At 57.7% G+C, this 19,146-nt stretch overlaps 2 protein-coding genes across 11 annotated transcripts; one reads left to right on the plus strand and one right to left on the minus strand.

Moving 5' to 3' along the window:
• Positions 1 to 4,090: 4,090 nt before the first annotated feature.
• TEPSIN (TEPSIN adaptor related protein complex 4 accessory protein) lies at positions 4,091 to 15,356 on the minus strand. Of its 10 annotated transcripts, XM_027080975.1 has the most exons (14): positions 15,046 to 15,356; positions 13,148 to 13,220; positions 12,751 to 12,842; positions 12,490 to 12,583; positions 11,970 to 12,084; positions 10,282 to 10,349; positions 10,012 to 10,098; positions 9,823 to 9,894; positions 8,827 to 9,030; positions 7,666 to 7,843; positions 7,412 to 7,525; positions 7,204 to 7,282; positions 6,913 to 7,047; positions 4,091 to 5,957 (listed from the first exon to the last, which is right to left on the minus strand). In XM_027080975.1, the coding sequence occupies exons 1-14, from the start codon at positions 15,229 to 15,231 to the stop codon at positions 5,397 to 5,399; spliced, it is 2,058 nt and encodes a 685-aa protein (XP_026936776.1). In that variant the 5' UTR covers positions 15,232 to 15,356; the 3' UTR covers positions 4,091 to 5,396. The 10 variants fall into 10 exon arrangements, with proteins under 10 accessions (XP_026936776.1, XP_026936781.1, XP_026936775.1 ...); XM_027080980.1 differs by lacking the exon at positions 8,827 to 9,030; XM_027080974.1 differs by having other exon boundaries at positions 8,920 to 9,030; positions 9,823 to 10,098.
• Positions 15,357 to 15,408: 52 nt separating this feature from the next.
• On the plus strand, positions 15,409 to 17,998 carry NDUFAF8 (NADH:ubiquinone oxidoreductase complex assembly factor 8). Its single transcript, XM_027080983.1, has 3 exons — positions 15,409 to 15,545; positions 15,700 to 15,810; positions 17,751 to 17,998. The coding sequence occupies exons 1-3, from the start codon at positions 15,462 to 15,464 to the stop codon at positions 17,778 to 17,780; spliced, it is 225 nt and encodes a 74-aa protein (XP_026936784.1). The 5' UTR covers positions 15,409 to 15,461; the 3' UTR covers positions 17,781 to 17,998.
• Positions 17,999 to 19,146: the final 1,148 nt, after the last annotated feature.

A 19,146-nucleotide genomic window follows, 5' to 3' on the forward strand; every position in this document is an offset into this window, starting at 1 on the left:
TGTAAACTGGGGTTTTTGTTTTATCATCGAGTTTTGAGTGTTCATTATATGTTCTCGATACAAGTCCTTCCTGAGGACTGTGATTTGCAAACATCTTCTCTAGTCTGTGGCTTGTCTTTTTGTCCTCTTCACTGTGTCATTCAAAGTGAAGTTCTTCAACTTTGATGACGCCCAGTTTTTTCTATTACAGTTTGAGCTTTTTGTATCTCATAGACGCCATTGCCTAATCCAAGGACAGAACATTTTCTGCTAGGTTTTCTTCTGGAAGTTTTACACTTCGGTCTGTGGCTCACTTTAAATTTTGTGTAAGAGGGGCTTCCCTGGTGGTGCAGTGGTTAAGAATCTGCCTGCCAATGCAGGAGACATGGGTTCGAGGCCTTGTGCAGGAAGATCCCACATGCCGCGGAGCAACTAAGCCACAACTACTGAACCTGCGCTCTAGAGCCTGTGAGCCACAACTACTGAGCCCATGCACCACAACAATTGAAGCCCACATGCCTAGAGCCTGTGGTCTGCAACAAGAGAAGCCACCGCAATGAGAAGCCCATGCACCACAATGAAGAGAAGCCCCCGCTCACCGCAACTAGAGAAAGCCCATGCAGCAACAAATACCCAACACAGCCAAAAATAAATAAATAAAATAAATTTTAAAAAACACTTGTGTAAGATATGAGATGGGGCCAAGCCTCATTCTTTTCTTCCAGTTGTTTTAGTACTATCCGGTGAAAGTCTATCCTTTCTCCATTGAATTACCTTGACACCTGTGGAAAACCAATTGACCATATCTGTGTGGGTCTGTTTCTGAACTGTCTGTACTGGTTCATTGATCTGTGTCTGAACTTTCACCCATCTCACACTTCAAATCAGGTACTGTGAGCCTTCTGTGTTCTTTTTCAAAATCACCTTAGCTATTCTAATTGCTTTGACTTTGGCTGTAGCTTTTAGGATCAGCTTGTCTCCATCTACAAAAAAATCCAAGGTGAGTTTGATGGGGATTATGTTAAATCTATACATCAATCTGGGGAGAATTGACATCTTAACAGTAAAATTTTCCAATCTGTGAACATGGTATATCTCTCCATTTATGTAGGTCTTCATTGATTTCCTTCATCAGTCTTTTGTATTTTCATCATATGGAGCCTACATATATTTTTTAGATTTATACCTAATTATTTCATTTTTCAGATGCTATCGTAAATAATAGTGTTTTTTTTGTTTTTCTTAAATAAATTTATTTTATTTATTTTTATTTTTGGCTGTGTTGAGTCTTCGTTGCTGTGTGCAGGCTTTCTCTAGCTGCAGCGAGCAGGGGCTACTCTTCCTTGCAGTGCATGGCATTCTTATTGCGGTGGCTTCTCTTGTTGTGGAGCACGGGCTCTAGGCGTGTGGGCTTCAGTAGTTGTACCATGTGGGCTCAGCAGTTGTGGCACACGGGCTTCAGTAGTTGTAGCACGTGGGCTCAGCAGTTGTGGCACGTGGGCTCTAGAGCGCAGGTTCAGTAGTTGTTGTGGTGCGTGGGCTTAGTTGCTCCACGGCATGTGGGATCTTCCCAGACCAGGGCTTGAACCCGTGTCCCCTGCATTGGTAGGTGGATTCTTAACCACTGCACCACCAGGGAAGCCCTATCATAAATAATAGCTTTTTAAATGTCAATTTCCAATTGTTTATCACCAGTATACGAAAATACAGTTCATGGTATAATTTACTCTGTAGCCTGTATTCTTGCTAAACTCATTTATTAGTTTTAGGGTTTTGTGTAGATCCCATGTGATTTTCTACATAGACAATCATGCTCTCTGTGAATAGAAAGTTTTATTTCCTCCTTTCCAATGTGTTTGCCTTTTATTTTTTTCTTCATTTTGTGGCTGGAGCTTCCAGGACAATGCTAAACAGAAGTGATGAGCGTGGACAACCTGGCCTTGTTCCCAGTCTTAGGGGGAAAACATCCAGTCCTTTGCCATTAAGTATGGTGTTAGCCATGAGATTTTTGTAGATACCCTTTACCAGGTGAAAGAAATTGTTATATTTCTAGCTTGGTTTTTTAAAAAATCATGAATGAATGTTCAATTTTCTCTGTTGCTATTTCTGTGTAAAATGATAATGTGATATTTTCTCCTTTAGTGTGTTAATATGATGAATTGCACTGATTGATTTTCAGATGTTGAACCAGCCTTCCTTCCCCAGGAAAAACTCCACTTATTGTGGTGTATTACTTTTTGTATATTGCTGGATTTGTTTCGCTAATTTTTTTTAATTAATTAATTTATTTTTATTTTTTGGCTGCGCTGGGTCTTTGTTGCTGCGTGCGGGCTTTCTCTAGTTGCAGAAAGCAGGGGTTACTCTTCGTTGTGGTGCGCGGGCTTCTCATTGCAGTGGCTTCTCTTGTTGCGGAGCACAGGCTCTAGGTGCGCAGGCTTCAGTAGTTGTGGCGTGCAGGCTCTAGAGCATAGGCTCAGTAGCTGTGGCACACGGGCTTCACTGCTCCACGGCATGTGGGATCCTGCTCTGCGGACCAGGGCTCGAACCCATGTCCCCTGCATTGGCAGGCGGATCCTTAACCACTGCGCTACCAGGGAAGCCCTGTTTTGCTAATATTTTGTTGAGGATTTTTTTTTTAATCTATGTTGATGAAGGAGATTGGTCTGTAGTTCTCTAGACCAAGCGTACATGGAACATTCACCAAGATAGACTATATTCTGGGCCACTAAACAAACTTTAACAAAAGTTTGAAATCTTTAACAATATAATGGAAGTCTCACAAAATATGTTCTCTTACATCAGAGTTAAAGTAGTAATAACAAAAAAAACACACTTTAAAATAATCCATCAGACAAAAAGAAAGTCTTATGGAAAATTAGAAAATATTTTGAACTGAATAAAAATAAAATATTTCAAAATTCATGGGATGCAGCTAAAGCAGTGTCTAGAGGAAAACGTGTGGGATTCCATGCTCCCAATGCAGGGGGCCCAAGTTTGATCCCTGGTCAGGGAACTAGATCCTGCCTGCCGCAACTAAAAGAGCCCACATGCCTCAACCAAAGATTCTGCATGCCACAACTAAATATCCCACATGCCTCAACTAAAGATCCTGCATGCCACAACTAAAAAAAAAAGAAAATGATCCCACATGCCACAACTAAGACCTGGTGCAGCCAAATAAATAAATATTTTTAAAACGTTTGTATTAGAAAAGAATAAAGTTCTCAAATCAATAATCTAAGCTTTAGAAAACTAGAGAAAGAAAAACAACCAGAATGAATGAAATAATAAAGAGCAAAAATCAATGAAATAGAAAACATAAAACTAGTAGATAGAATTAAACCAAGTTAGTTCTTCAAAAAGGTCAGTAATATTAATAAACCTCTAATCAGACTAACCAAGGCGAAAAATTATCAGTAACAGAAATGACAGGTGGGACTCTATAGAAATTGAAAGAATAATGAAAAGTAGGCTAGAAAAACTCTATAGCTGGGGCTCCCCTGGTGGTGCAGTGGTTAAGAATGTGCCTGCCAATGCAGGGGACACAGGTTTGAGCCCTGGTCCAGGAGGATCCCATATGCCACGGAGCAGCTAAGCCCGTGCGCCACAACTACCGAGCCTGTGCTCTAGAGCCCATGAGCCACAACTACTGAGCTCACATGCCACAACTACTGAAGCCTGCACGCCTACAGCCGGTGCTCCACGAGAGGCCACTGCAGTGACAGGCCTGCGCACCGCAACAAGGAGTGGCCCCCGCCCACTGCAACTGGGGAAAGCCCGCATGCAGCAACGAAGACCAATGCAGCCAAAAATAAATTTTAAAAAAAAATTACTTAAGCTCGCCTATGAAGAAATAGATAACCCAAATCATCCTAAATCTACTTAAGAAATTGAACTTCATAGTTAAAAACCTTGCAATTTAGAAAATTACAGGACAAGATAGTTCCACTAGGGAGTCTTAACAAACATTTAAGGAAGAAATACCTGTCCCTGCTTTTAGAAGTCTCTCTGTGTGCCCCTTAGGGCCATTTTCACACACACACACACACACACACACACACACACACACACACAAAGATGGAAAATTAAAAAAAAAAGCAAACAGTGCAGCTTTGTGTGAACAGCAGTGTTTATGTAGGAGGTGCGACCCCAGGTCAACCCCAGTTCTTCCAAGAAGGACCACAGCCATTGCTCTGAGGTGGCCGTACAGTCTGCAGGCAGTGGTCACGGCAGGGGGGAGCTGACACGGGTCACACAGGGACCCAGTGCTGGAAAGGACCCCATCTGCTGGACGAGAAGGTGTGACGCTGCTTAGGACACCCCCGCTACCCCCGCTGAGAGAGGGATCTGACCTCAAAGACCCAAGCAGTGATTCCAAATCCACCCAAAAATCCTTGTTTCTGAGGGCCAGGCAGGCAGGGGGTTCCCCAGGGGACCCCGAGGTCAGCATTTGTGAGGCCCTGTGCCTGCCTGCTGCTATAGGAATTCAAGTCCAAATGGCCAGTCTCTGGCCAAGGAGACAGTGGGGGCAGGGGGGAATGACTGAGGTGGCCCTGCGGTCCTCCTCTCAGGCCTGTCGTCTGGAAACAGCAGAAGCTTGGCTGGGGGCCGGGCCTGGGCTCAGCCTGCAGACAGGACCTGTCTGTCTCCCCCTGGTGCCCCTCTCTGTGTGCCCGTGAGGACCCTGGGGACTGAGGACAGTTCCAAGGGGCGTCTGGTCTCTGAGCTCCGTCAGCAGGCCTTCCCGCCCACACCCTCCAGGCAGGCCACGCCATACACCCACCCCACTGTCCTCCCTTAGGATCCCTTTGGCAACTAGGAAAAGCGGGTGGTGTGCTCATCCGGCCAGACCAGATGGCTGTGAGGTGGGGGACCCGGCAGCCCAGGGCCCGCCGGCTGCCAGTCTCAGCAAGCACTCGGCTCCTCATTCTGTGCCCGTCCCGCCCTCCCTGTGTGTCCTGCGGGCTGCTTGGGGGGCTGCTCCTCGGCCATCACACCCACGGGGTGGGCTGGGGGGGGGGGTCCTGCCCCCCAGCAGAAAAATGGGGAACCCACCTCAGGGACAAGGTTGGGGAGTAGCCCCCACGGGCAAGGATGACCCTTCCAGCAGTGCCGGCCTGGCTCTTGCTGGTTCGTGGACTCCTGAAATATTATCTGTGTTTTACTGGTGGCTATTCTCGTCACTGGGTGGGCTGTCCACTCTGAGCTTACCTGGCTGGGTGGCTACCCTCACCAAGGCCTCAGTGGGTGAGGGGAGGAGGCCAGAGGAGGGCGAGGCCGACTGCAGACACCTGAGGGGAGCCACTCTTTGGTGGGACACAGAGGCTGTGGGCACATGGGGACAGCACAAAGTCACAGAGTCCTAGGAGTGAGGGGCTGGGGGACACAGACTCTGCAAGTGGCCCAGGCTGACAAGATCATGAGTTTAAGAATGCGAAAGCTGATGGCTCAGAGCCAGAAGGCTCCTTTGCTGCCACCCTCTGTGACGACGTCCAGGGAGCCTGGCAGGCTGGGAGGGGTTCTTCTGCAGCAGTCCCGGCCCCCACCAGGCGGGGACAGGCCACCAGTTCCATGCCAGCGAACAAGGAGTCACAGCTATCCCCGGGGCCCGGGTCAAGCTCTGGCCCTCTCTTTGCAGTGTCTGTGCCGAACGGGCCCCACTCGGATCCAGCCCCCTGCTCTCTGGAACCTGCCAGTCTGGTCTTGGCCTCCCTGGCATCCGCACGGGCTGGAAGGGGGCAGCCCTCCAGGGAAGTCGGGGGCACAGGGCCGGGCTGCAGCCCCGATGGGGGAGCGGTGCCCTTGGACGAAAACAGAGCTGAACTCAGAGGCTGCAGGAAACCCTGGCCCCCCGTGAAAGGCAGGGTGTCGGTCAGCAGGTCTGATGGGCCCACACGGGCGACTGCGGGGCCAGGCTCGGCTGGGGGCCTCTGGGCAGGGGGCCACTGTCGGCAGGAGGCTTCAAAGTGTCTCAGGATCTGAACGAGGGAAGAAGAGGGGAATCAGTGAGGGCTCCTGTGCTCCTCCAGGAATCTCAGAGGACATGGCCCTCCCAGTTCCCTCCTCAATGCCGCTGCCCAGAGCAGGGGGCAGGGCCGCTAGCCGCTCACAACTATTCTCGTGTCATTCCCCCAACTGCAGCGCTGCTGCTCCCCACCCACTGTCACACAAATGGACACTTTCCCGGCATCAAGCTGCCGTGTGACCTGCCAGAGCAGGAAAAGCCCCCCTGGTCAGGTGCCACACGAGCACCTGACACACACGCGGAGAGAACAGACATGTCTAAACCCCCTGATCGTTCCCACCTGCCAGACTCCTGGGTCCTTCCCAGGTTTTAGAAACACCACCGTGACATGCCCACAACGTGTTTCGTGTGTGGCAGGTTCACTAGTGCTTTGAAGAAGGGCAGTTTAGGGACAGGTGACTAAGGATCTGAATCTTCAGCCACCACAGAGGAAACCAGAAGCCGAAGGATGCTAACAGCGGGCGGAGGTGCTGGGGCCTGGCTGCTGCCGAGGGGCCCCCAGCGAAGATCCCGGGTGGCCTCCCCACATTCATCAGTGGAAAGAAGACTCAGACGAACGGAACCATTTCTGTCCTCCTGGAGCTGGGGATCTGGGAGCAGAGCTCAGACCCACGAGCTGTGACTCAGAGTGCAGAACAGAGGGACAGATGCATCCAAGCATTCGAGGAGAGCTTCCCACAGGAGACGAGCCCTGAGGGAGAGCGAGTCGCCCGAAGGGCAGAGCTGCTGGGCAGAAGGGCGGGGGAGAGGCCAGGCCCCCGACCGCTGTCCTAAGGGCATGACCTGTCCCTCCTGTCCAGCAAGGGCAGGAGGGGCGGGTCTAGGGAAGGCAGTGGAGGGTGGGGGAGACGGTGTGGGGCTGCCGAGGCGTCCTGTGCCCGCTTCTCTGGGTCCCAGAGGCTGCCCACCTTGGTGGCCTTGTTGGTCACGGGTCCAGGGCTGCCCACACTGAGCTCCTGCAGCCGAGGCCGGGCAAGGAGCAGGACTCGCTCCTGGGAGAGCAGGTCGGTGCACCCGAGGGAGGCGATGGCACCCAGGGCTCTCTGCGGGGCGGGCTTGATGTCAGCAGGGTCCACCCCCAGGGAGGGCTGTCTGACCAGCTCCCTCCCTCCTCTCGGCCCTCAGCCGAGCTGGGCGGTCCACCAGAATCCCGTGCTCACTCCCCCCTCACCCACCACCACCCCCGCTCCCCCCCTCACCATCTGCACACGCTCGCTGGTTGCGCCCAGGTGGCGGATGAGCAGCTCCAGCACGGCCTCACAGTTGAGGAGTCCACACCTGCATGTAGGGGGCACCGGGCAATGGGGCTGGGCCAGCAGAGCAAGAGGGGGGCGGTGTGCAGAGCCAGGGTGAGAGGCGGGGGGGGGGGCGCAGGGCTGGGGGGCCTGCAGTGGGTCCGGGGCTCACTCTTTGACGAAGTGCTGCACCTCCTCTCGGCTCAGGAAGCAATGTGGCCCCCGTGTCACGGCCCGGACCAGGCTCAGCTCCTGCTGGCAGTCACTCAGGATCACGGCCTCGACCCTGTCGGGGGCACGCAGGTCAGGAAAGAGAGTGGACTCCACCCATGCCAGGAGGGGTTAAGCCTTTCCGGGTCAAGTCTCCCCCATCGGGGTAGGACCCTGGAGCAGGGCAGGGAGGGGTGCCCTGGGGTGCTGGCTCACCTTTCTGCCAGGTCGCTGGGTGCCCGGCTGGCCCCTGAGGGGCTGTCACTGCCCGACGGACTACCTGAGTCCGAGGCCTTGCCCAGGTCGTCATTTTCCTGGGAAGAATCCTGAGAGTTTGGGCTGCTGTCCAGCTCCTCCCAGCCGCCTCCGGCCTGCCCAGGCTGGTGTCTCATGGCTGGAAGAAACAGTGACCAAGGGTAAGACCCTTGTGGGCCTCAGACTGGCCCCATGTCCATCTTCCAGGAGCCCTGGATGGGGAGACCCAGGGAAGGGCCTGGGGGCTGGGTCCCGAGATGTGGACAGGGTGGCCGCCTGGGCTCCAGCTCCAGGAAACACCAGGCGAGAGGAGACGGGACAGAATGGGGCACATTCTGACTCAGGGCCAGGGTGGGGGGTCCCGCACGGGACACGCCCAGCCTGGAAGATGCAGGAAGCAGTGCCAGGCACCACAGGCCAGGCGGGAGGCAGGACACGCAGGGCAGCGGGCTGGGGCAGTGGGGCGGCGCCCAGCACAGCAGCTCTCAAATCCCAGTGAGTCCTGACATTCTTCCTTCTAGCCAGACAAACGTGACAGCAGCTTCTGGGAAAGGCGGAGATCACAGACAGATGCCCCTCCTTCCTTTCTTACAGCTCACCACTAGAACGCACGTGCCACGGAGCCTGGCCCCTGTGGGGGGCTTCCCTGTTGTCCCTGGGCCCTGATGGGCTGCACAGCCGCTTGAACGCACTGGGTGAATGCACAAGAGCTGGGGCTGGGCTCCCGTCCCAGCTCAAGTCCTGCTTCTGTGTCTGAGCAGCTGGGATCCTGGGCGGACCCCGCCTTCTCGTGGGGCCTTACCACCCAAGTTCCCACCCAGAGCAGACTGACAGAGACGTCAGACAGTGCAGGGACAAGGCAGCCACCGCAGAGGCCCCAGGGAACTCGAGTCGTGTGGGCGGCCGGCTCTGTGGGGGTTCCCACGTGGCCAATGGAGCATGCTGGCTCTGAGAGATGTCGTGGGAGCGGCAGGGTGTGGCTCGTACCCCCTCCCACCATGGGTGGGCTGCTTTCTTCCTCCTCCCCCATCAGCTCCGGCCTGGCCCGAACAGGTGACAGGAAGCCCAGGGCCCTGGGAGGGGGAAGCCAGACCCCTCCAGGGGAGGAGTCTCGCTGGATACCTCGGGCACCTGGGCCGGCTGTGGGGAGAGGGTTCCCAGGGGTTGGAGGGCCGAGGCCGGCTGAAGGTGTCACAGCCGGCTGGTAGGCGTCACCTCGCAGAAGGGACCTCTGGGAGCTGGGGCTCTCAGGCCCAGGGCGCATGGCGCTGGCCACCACCTCTGCGGCCTTCTGGATGGTGGACAGGAAGGCTTCGCCTGCAGAGCCTGCACCAGAGACGGAGAGGAGACGGCGCAGCCCCTCTCAGTCCTGCCCCGTTTTCCCAGGATGAGGTGCCCCTGCCTGCTCCCCACCCAGGACTTGGAAGCAGGACACAAGCTGCAGTCACAGAGCAGAGACCGTGTGGAGGGACAGGGCCCTTCCGGAAGCTTCCGTGGTGAATTCACTTCAGTGCATCCTGGCCCCGTGGAACCTGGACGCTCGGCAGCTCACAGCAAAGCTGTGCCGCTGTGCCCCCTGGGTCCCCGCCTTGGAGCAGGGGGCCACCTGAGGTGCTTGTCCTGAGAACCACAATCTCCGTGGCCACTTAAGGAGTGCTCACGCCCAGGGTTGAAGGACCTTCCCACGAGTGCCCCACAGAGGGTGATCCGGCGGCCACCCCCAAATTAGGAACAGGTGGGGCCTCTGAGGCAGACCCACTTCGGGAATTACAAGTGCCAGGGAACTGGGAGCCGTGACCACACAGTCAGCACAGCAGCCTGACACGGCCCAGTGGCCCTGCTGGGGCCTCAGGCTCTCCCAGCAAGCAGGGCCGGCACCCGGCCTGCTCTAAATCACCCCTGCCACAGCCGGGACCACCACCCTCTGCCCTCGGCTCCTTGAAGGAGCCAGCGCTGGGGGCCCGAGTGCAAGGCTGACCCTCAGCCTGGTTTCTCACCTGTCGGTTAAACAGAGCCAGCTGCACCTGCCCTGCCGCCCCAGGGTGGGAGGGAAGTCAGTCGGGGGGCGCACAGGCCCCGCCCACCCCTCGCCCGGCCCCTCATCCCCACAGCACTCACCTGTGTGGCCCCGTTCCTTGCTGTAGCCGAAGCCCTGTAGGGAGCTCTGGGGCCTGGACTGGGAGCCCATGCCTGTGGGGAGGCCCACGTCAGCAGCGGCGGGGACCCCCACCCTCAGTCCCGGATACTCAGGGGAGGAGAGGCCGTGAGTCCCCGCAGAGTGGAACCTGGTGATGGGGCTGGACGTACTTGCATACCTGCTGGAGGCAGGGCCCTGGGTGGCTGGGAAGGAGGCAGAGGTGACAAGGCGTCCGAGAACAAGGCAGCCCCCAAGTCCTAGGCAGAGGCAGAGGACACTCAGCACAGCCACACGCCGCTGTCCTCCCGCCCACCCCTCTGCTCTGCACCCCTGTCCCCTTCTCCTCTGAGGGCCACACACAGGGGCTCTCGTCCCGCAGCAGGAGTGGAACCAGAGTCCCGGGTGGGAAAAGCAGGGAGAGACCTGGGTCCTGGGCTCACCTGGGCGGCTGCCCGCACCTTCTGGTACAAGCTGTTCCCGTGGAGAGGATCCGGGGGTCCTGTGAAAACTGCGGGACGGAGGCAGAGGGGAGCAGAGCTGAGCTGGGCTATGCCAACCACCCCGAGGGGCCCAGCCTCAAAGCCCACCCCCGACACAGGTGGTGAGCCTCGGCCCCGCCCAGCCCCCCAGGAAGCCCCTGCTCAGCATCCCCCCCGAGTCCCTGGGGGATAAAGCACAGATGCACCACCGTCCCCAGGCCTGAGGTGGCTATGCCCTCACAACCCCTCGGCTCCCCCGGCCCACACCCCCAGCGGCGAGGCTGCAATCCGACCTCCAGAACATCATGGGCTGCATCACTCCCTGACCCCACTGCCGCCCCCGCCTGAGCTCCTGCACCCGCGGCCTAACTGCCTCCCCTCAACCCCTTCTCCACCCAGAGGCAACCAGAGGGGGCTCTTGTCCGATTCAAAACACTTAGCGCTTCCAGGGGCTCAAAGATGATAAAACTCAAGTTCCTTACCACGTCTGAAAAGTCTCCTGCTCATAAAACTTCAGATGTGGTGAATCAAACGAGCTTAAATCTCATTAAGCCACTCGCGGGCTCTCCCTGCCGCAGGGCCCTTGCACTAGCTGGAGGACACCTTATGCCTGGCTCCACCTCATCCTTTCAGAGCTGAGAGGAAGAGCAGGGCCTCTCTGTTTCCTCTGTCCAAACACATCGCACTTTTCACCCATCTGGTGCTGTCTCCACCTTGGCAGGCCAGCCCCGGGGTGTGCAGACCACGGCCCTGCAACCAGGTAGGGCGGGCACCTCCCTGCTGCCGTGCCACAGCTCCCACCCTCCCTGTGGGGCCCAAGCCTCGAATTGCAGGGGACCCCCACCTGGCCCCCAAAGTAGGGCCGTCCTCTCTGTGTACCTTCCTGCTCCCAGCACCACCTCTTCTCACAGCCTATGCAGGCCTATCTGGGCACCCGTCCTCTGGGGGCAGTGCTCAGAGCTCAAGCGATTTTGGTGCCAACAGAAAACCACGGTCTGCTGTCCCCGTTCTGCTTCATCTGCCCTCTTTGGAGACCAGGATAGAGGTGACATCTGGCACCAGCCATGGTCACATGAGCTGCCCAGCGGGACAGGCCCATTCTGACCAGCTGGCTGGTGAGTATGAACCAGCCGTGCTGCTTCAGTGTACAAGCTCCGGGGAGCTAAGCCGTGACAAGTGCACCCCCAGCCCCCTGGATGCCTCTGGGCATCTGCTGAGTCATGGTCTGTGCCCGCTTCAAGGCCATTCCCTGTCTCCGAGGCGCTGGCATAGTGGCCCAGGGCCCACGGGCAGCCCAGCCCCACCCCAGCCTCAGTCCTGCCTGCAGTAAAGGGGGGACAGTGGATTTGGGGTGTGGGTGGGATAAGTCCCAGCACCTGGCGGGTGGGACTAACTCGCTAACTGCTGAGGGTCTCCTGCAAGCAAGCAGTGGCCGGGGGACTCAGTCCCCTCCGTGGCATTGCCCCTCAGGGACAGCTTGGCAGGGTGGGTTCTTGCCTGAACACCAAGGCCCTCCTGTTCAGTTTGCCCCACCCGAGGAGAAGATCTCAGGCCATGTCCCCACAAGTCCTTGTTAACAAGAGATGAGAGACGCACGGACACCTCCGGCCTGGGGGTGGGTGAGTGATGGGGCTCCACCCCAGACCCACCTGTCGCCTGGACCACGACAGGCCAGAGCCCCACCTCTCCTGCCGGCCTCACCAGTCCCGTCCTCCCACAGCCCTTCCAACAGCGGAAGGCTTACTAGGGCCCTGAGGAGCAGCCCTGGGGAGAAGAGAGAGCCCGTGGCAGGGATGGCAGTGCGGACGCTTGCCGAGCGCCCACCGTGTGCAGGGCACAAGGACAGGAAAGGTCCAGGCCGCAAGGGCCTGGCAGGGCTCACGGACAGACACCGGTCATTCTGTACAGTGCGGTGAACACAGGGGAGGAGCAGGGGGCTAAGCGCAGGGAGGGCTTGGAGGAGCCCCCAGCTGAGCTGGCCTGGCCCTTTGGGGAGGAGGGAAGGGTCCGGCACAGAGGAGCTGGCAGCAGAGGACAGGGTGGACGGAGCACAGGGTGGGAGCATGAGTAAGGGGTGGGGGAGCGGGGGCCCGGGTTATGGGATTTGGCCAAGACCTGCCCTGGCCACCCTCCTCCCTGCACCTCCACTGGGTTGTGCCAGTGCTGTACCTGCGGCTTCCTGGATGAAGGCGGGGTTGCGCTTAAGGATGAGCAGGAAGGACGAGGAGCCATGACCGCACAGGTGCAGCATGATCTTCAGTACCTGGGGGAGCAGGCACATGGGGCAGAGCTGGGCCCAAAGAATGGCACCCCTCCCGACACAGCCACCGCGCCCCCGGCTCACCCCTCCCCTCCAGCCTCACCACCGGGGGCAGGACTGGGCCCTAAACTAACCCCCAGGAAAGTCTGCGGAGCCGCTCACGGACTCACCTTGAGCTTCACGCGGCCAGAGCCGCTCTGCAGACGGCTCAGCAGGTACTCCAGGAGGCACTGGCTGCTGCCCAGGGACTCGTGGGTGATCTCTGGGAGGCGCTCGGTTAGGGAAGGGGCGAGCTGACCCTGGGCCGCACACGGCCGCTGGCCTGGGCGAGAAGCCAGGCCTTCCTGCCACACGCTCCTCAGCGTGTCCCCCCAGCAGGCGCCCACCCAGGCCCTGGTTTCAGGAGCATCAGGCTTCGAGGGTTTCCTGGGCCTCATATCATCAGTAGTGCGGCTTTCAGAGCCCGCTCACACCTGGCTACTATGGAAAAGGAGCCGTGGCCCGCTCAGGGTAGAAGCCCAGGAACCCTGCTCCAGGGCCCCCACATGTGTCCACAAGGAAGGATACTGGCGATCTCCTCAAACAGGTAGCCTGGACACGGGACGTCATCATCCGACGTTCCCTTCAGGAGAATCGGGAGCTGAAAGGGAGGGAGAGCCCTGCCCACAGTGAGTGGCCATGCACACAGGGGGCCCCCGGACACCAAAGGGGCCACCCATTCCTGAGATAGGCCACAGGAGCCCTCGTTCTCGGGGCACCGGTCTCCACACATCTCGTTGTTGGCATGCCACAGGGTGAGGGGACCCAGAGAGGGCAGTTATGGTCCTACTGGCCACAGGAAGCCTGCAGGAGCCTCCCTTGTGGAGGTCAGCATGAACGCCTGGGAAGAGGAAATGGGTGGTGGTCTCCATGGTGACGGGCCCTCTGGGTCAGGATTCGGCATGGCCCCCAGACCCCTATGCTTACAGCCGCACAACTTAAAACCACCTTTAGTTTACCTACTTACTGACTGGCAACAACAAAAAAAAAAGCCCTTGGGGTCAGCCCCCTTCCCACTTCCCACGCAGGGCACTGGGAAGATTACATTTTTCCGGAACACAAATCAGCAAAGTGACATAACCATTCAGCCTGACCGACCTACAGCTCCACTTCTATGAAAGGACTCCACGGAAACAACCCAAAGCAAGAACAACCAACTTAGTTGTGCGTCTCACGTTTACCTGTTGGCAGAAATTAAGAGCTGACTCAGCACAAAGACCTACAGCTTATAGGGATAAAACCCAGAAACACCCGTTCCACATCATTGAACATCTGGGGGGCACAAGCCTCAGTGTAGACAGACTTCACGTGCACTCCGGGAGGTGCTGGCCACAGATACGGTCTGCCTGAATGTCGCACGAGGCTGTGTGTGTACACAGTCTTTAGCTATTTGTCCACCAAGACCCAGAGGGGAGCTGGCAAGGTCTGCAGAACCGTAGAATGCTTGGCACATAGCGAAATCTCTGCTCAAAGAGAACTGACTGTGCTTCTGGCAGCACGAGGGTGAACCGGGAATCCCCCCACCCCCATCCCCACCGCCTGCCTGAGGAAGCTCGAGGTGCCAGGAGAATTTACTGGGTCATTTCAGAAACATTTTCTAAGAAGGACCTACAATTGTGAACACGGAACTCCTACAACTCGGGAGTATCTTTCTCAAGGACCTGAAGGCCACTCCTCTAAATGTAACCATCAGGAAGGACAGGGGCTGTCTCCCAGTCGCTACTGGACGATGGGATCCTAGCTTCTGTAACCACCAGCTATCAGCACAGCAGCCGGTATCCCGTGGACACTGCCCAACTGCCTATAATTTTTCACTTGAGCTCCACCCGTCCCTCCTTCTGTCCTGAAAACTCTCAGTCCTCTCTGCACAATTTGGAGTGGAGCTCAGGGCTTCCCCCACCGCCTGAGCCACTGAATAAACGGTTTTCCCCTGTTTCCCGGACCAGTGTCTGGTTGTGTTTATCTTAGACAGAATTTGGGGTCACTATGTTTCCTTTTCTGTAAGGTTATTGATACTTTAAGTTGGGTAAGAAAACAAAAACTGGGGTCCCACAGCTCTCTTCTCCAACTTGGATTTTGTTCAAGGGGGTCTCACTGTCCCCAGTGGACCTGACACACGGGTAGCCTGACCTGCCCCCTCGACGTACGTGCTGTGGGATCCCCCAGCTTTGGGAGGGGCCGAAGAGTAGGAGGGGAGAGGAGGAGGGGTCTGGGGTGTAGAAGGGGACGGAAGGGGGTGAAAAAGAGTAGAGAGAATAAGTGGGAGGGGCCGGGGGACGACGGAGGGGACGCCGAGCTCAGGAGCAGCCGGAGAGCCCGGCGCGGGGACGCCGCAAGGGTCGAGCGGAGCCAGGGAGGCGGCCGGTTCGGGCCGGGGGCGAGGCCAGGAGGCGGCGCGCGGCGGGGCCGGGGCCCCCCGCACTCACCCGGTGCAGGAAGCTCAGGCGGTCCCGCAGCGGCACCGTGGCCGCCATGGTGCCGGTCAGCTTCCGGCCCCGCCCAGCTCCCGCCAGGCCCGAGCCCCTTCCAATAACTGCGCGGGTCTGACCCCGCTGGCCAATCACTCGCGTGAGGCGGGCCCTGCGGCTGACTTCGGGAAACAATTTGCACATGAACCAATCCAAAGTCCAAGGACAAAGACAGACAAAACCGCGAGCCAATTGCAAGGCTCTGGAACACCAGGAGCGGTTCCGGAGGAGAGGCGGAGGCGAGGGCTGAAGCCTGGCCAATGACAAAGCGCAAGAAAGGTTGTGGGCGGAAGCTCCGACCTATTAAGCTGTTGGGTGCCGGAAGAGGCTGGACCTAAGATGGCGGCGCCCACGGGTGCCAGGAAGAGCTGCTCATGTCGGGGAACGGAGCGGTGTGGGGTCGCGTGCGAAGCCGCCTCCGCGCCTTCCCCGATCGCCTGGCGGCCTGTGGGGCCGAGGTGCGGAGTCGTCAGGCGGGGCAGGAAGGGCCGCGCGGGGCGGGGTGCGGGCTGGCGGGGTGGTGGTGACTGGGGAGCGGCGACGGGGTCTGCCCGGGTGACCGGCGGGCGTGGGGGCCGCCGCGACCCTCGCCCGTCCCCGTCCCGCCCCCAGGCCGCGGCCTACGGCAGGTGCGTGCAGGCGTCCACGGCCCCGGGCGGCCGCTTGAGGAAGGATCTGTGCGCGCAGGAGTTCGAGGCCTTACGGAGCTGCTTCGTTGCCGCGGTAGGTGGGCGCCGGCCCCGCCCGGGGAACGGACCCTGGGAGGCTGGCACCCACGTGCTTGCGCGGGCCCTCCGGCTTCCTTTCCTTCTGGGTGCGGTGCTGGGCGCCAGCAAGTGCTTCAGACGCGGCACACCCTCCATCAGCCGGCGCGACCCCCGCCGCCATGGAGCGCGCGTGCCAGTGTCCGTCAGGTTGGGGGAGCACCGCTCTCAACGTGTACCTGCCAGTGCCTTGTAACCCTTTGCGGGATTGTTGCTGGTGGGGGGTCCCGGCCCCTGCTGTCCTAGTTTCTCTGGTGTTTAGGACCCCACGTGTGTGCTGTGCGTGGGCAGTTGCAACCGGGCACCCCGACCCCCCCTTCCTTTCGACTACCCCATTTCACAGAGGGTGAAAGGAGAAAAAACGAGTGTATTTTAGGTTTGTTGTCATGACCAAGGTTACAGAGGCTGAGAAGTCCCCCACCCAGCCGCGCTGGTTGGTTCTCACTGGCGCAGAAGCGGGCTGTGGTGACAACAGTGTGTTCCTTGGCTCTGGACTCAGTTCTGCCTCTAACCCTTCTGTAACAGGTGGTTTCTGTTTCTGAGCTGTGGCGTTTTCTGATCCTCATCTGATCAAATGCTATGCCAGTGAAAATAGACACCGTGCACAAGTAAAGATTTATGGTGTTGTGTTGATGCGTTTATTATAAAGGATGGGGAGGAAGTAGGGTTGGAAGAGACCCACACTGACTGAGGGAGAGGAGCTCTCTGGGGAACCGAGATGGGAATTCCAGTCTCTCAAGAGGAGGGTGTGGAGACCGCCTGTAATGAGGCTTTAACACAGGGTTTTGAGCTGGTGTCATGGCCTTGGGTGCCCCTGGCCCAGTGGGTCTGGGGTGGGCCACGATGCCAGTGGTCAGCTCTGTTTGCCAGAACTGCTGATCTCGAGAACTGGACCCAAGAAGGGGCAGTTGGGTCAGCCTAGCAGAATTCAGGGAATCCAAGGCAGTTTCCTGATGTTCCAGGATGGTTGAGAATGCGTGGGCTATCCCTCATTTCCTGAAGGGCTCAGAGAACTCCTTGCACCTTCCTTGCCATCGTTGTGGCTGGGACGTGTGGCCTCAGTCCTTGTCACCAACCTCTGATCTGACATGTGCCCTTCACCCAAGCTGCGTGTGTCCCTTGGACTTGCTTCCTGCCTCTTGGCAGCTTCCCTGCTTTACCTAGAGTGTTCCCTCGGGGAGGGGACAAACCTTCATTCTGTGGTCACTGGTTGGAAGGATTCACACGTGAGATAAAGATCACACACTTCTGGCCACGCGAGGCTTTTCTCTACCGCCTATGGTTAGTCAGGAATCACCCATTACAGGTATCTGGTCATCTGTGATTCCTTACGCTCCTTTGCCTCTGTCACGTCATCCTGCCCCCGGGAGCATGTCGCTGCCTCTCGTGCCATTTTCCACTGAGGGTAACCTAACTGCAGGCCCTGGGCACTGGAAGCTCAGAACAGGGAACTTGGGGGTTTCTCACCTAAGAACACAAGCCGGTGAACGCATTTTTGCCCACTCTGCCTGGACCCTGAGACTCCACGGGGCTGAACGAGGAGGCAGAGGGCTCTGGGCACCACTTCCAGCTCCGTCCCTGGGAGCCCTGTCCCTGGGCAAGTGTTTCAGCATCTCTGACCTCAGAGTTTCCGCTACAGGGGGAAAACTAAACGTAACTCGTTGGTGCACAGTGCCTGGCACAGGTGGGCGTGGCTTTGAGGCCACAGAGCAGGTTGAGCTCTGTGGCCTGTGGAGGTGGGAGCAGAGACCCAGCCCCAGGGGCCCCCTGCTGCAATCCATGGCCAGGCTCTTTGTAAGCTATTTGCCAGAAGATGGCATGTGGTGTGGCAGTTTTCTTACTTTAGAGCCACGTCTAACTTGAAAACAACTCATTCAGACAAAGAACTTTCTCTTCCAGGCCAAGAAGACCCTGACAGGAAGCCATTAGGAAGGACTGCGAGCTCCACTCCACGTCCCCGGGTGTGTGGTACTGATGGCCCCGAGGGGCAACTGTCTAAAACCTCAAAAGCTCTTGAGGCTAAAAGGACCGGAAACACTTTAGGCGAGTGCGGGCAGAGGGGAATGGGTTTTCCAACTTTGCTCACTTAAGGATTCAGGGGAGAATAAGATGAAGTGAACTCACAATAAAGACCAGATCAGATGCTATAAGATCTATTTTGTCTGCAGGGTGAGCGTGCGGGCCATAGAACACCCTGCCTCTCGAGTCTCTCTCTTTTTTTTTTTTTTTTTTTGCGGTACGCTGGCCTCTCACTGCTATGGCCTCTCCCGTTGCGGAGCTCAGGCTCCGGACGCGCAGGCCCAGCGGCCATGGCTCACGGGCCCAGCCGCTCCGCGGCATACGGGATCCTCCCAGACTGGGGCACGAACCCGCGTCCCCTGCATCGGCAGGTGGACTCTCAACCACTGCACCACCAGGGAAGCCCGAGTCTCATTTTTTAAAGAATTCTCACCCAAGGCGTGTCGTCTGAGTCTAGCGAGGCCTCTAGAAGTAACTACCAATTTACAGCACGGACCAAAGAGAGAAGAGCGACACCACGAGGGAAAGGTAACCGCTGTAGGAATCTGATACTGATGGTTTTTTCAGACTTGGAGAGGAAAAAAGGCAGGGGTTGCTCTTCCAGACTAAGGCATGAGTCGAGGGAGGGTCCGGTTTAGGAACCCAGTAGTGAGACCCTCCCCGTGGGGTCTCCTACCCACCCTTCTGCAGCCTCTGGAGTCCAAGCCCAAGCCCATCCCTGCCAGGCTCCTGCTGGCTCTGGTTCCACCCGTCATCGTGAGATTAAGGTTAGGCCGCAGCAGCGCCCCTCCCAACATGCATATGCGCAGTCCAGGGAGACCTGACAGGACCCTGGTGCCATGGCCTGAAGATTCCAAGGTCCTGAGCACCGCCTGCTGGGCGCGTGGGGACTGTGCTCCCAGAGCCCCCTCCCCGGGGTGTGGAGGTCACACTGTCCTCTGGCTCCATCCAGGCCATGGCGTCCCAGAGCCTCGTGCCAGGGCACCCTCGCCCTGAGTCCTGGAGCTGTTTCCTCTTGTAAACGCTCCTCCAGAATCAGCCCGACTTTCCCCCAGGTGGTGAAACCCCTCATCTCTTGAGACATCATCCCAGTGAAATGCAGTTCCCAGGGCGGCCTCGGAGGGGAGCCACACGCCGTTCAAGGGCTTCAGGGCTGTTAGAAACTGTCCCGCTGGGCGGTCACATGTCACAGTCAACACTGGAATTCAGGACTAGACACCGATGACACGACCCCCATCCCTGCCAGGGGTGACGAACCCACAGATAGGCTGAAGGC

Source organism: Aethalodelphis obliquidens, unplaced genomic scaffold, assembly GCF_003676395.1.
Source record: "Aethalodelphis obliquidens isolate GAN/ISIS:26980383/991018 unplaced genomic scaffold, ASM367639v1 scaffold44, whole genome shotgun sequence".
Lineage (NCBI taxonomy): Eukaryota > Metazoa > Chordata > Mammalia > Artiodactyla > Delphinidae > Aethalodelphis > Aethalodelphis obliquidens.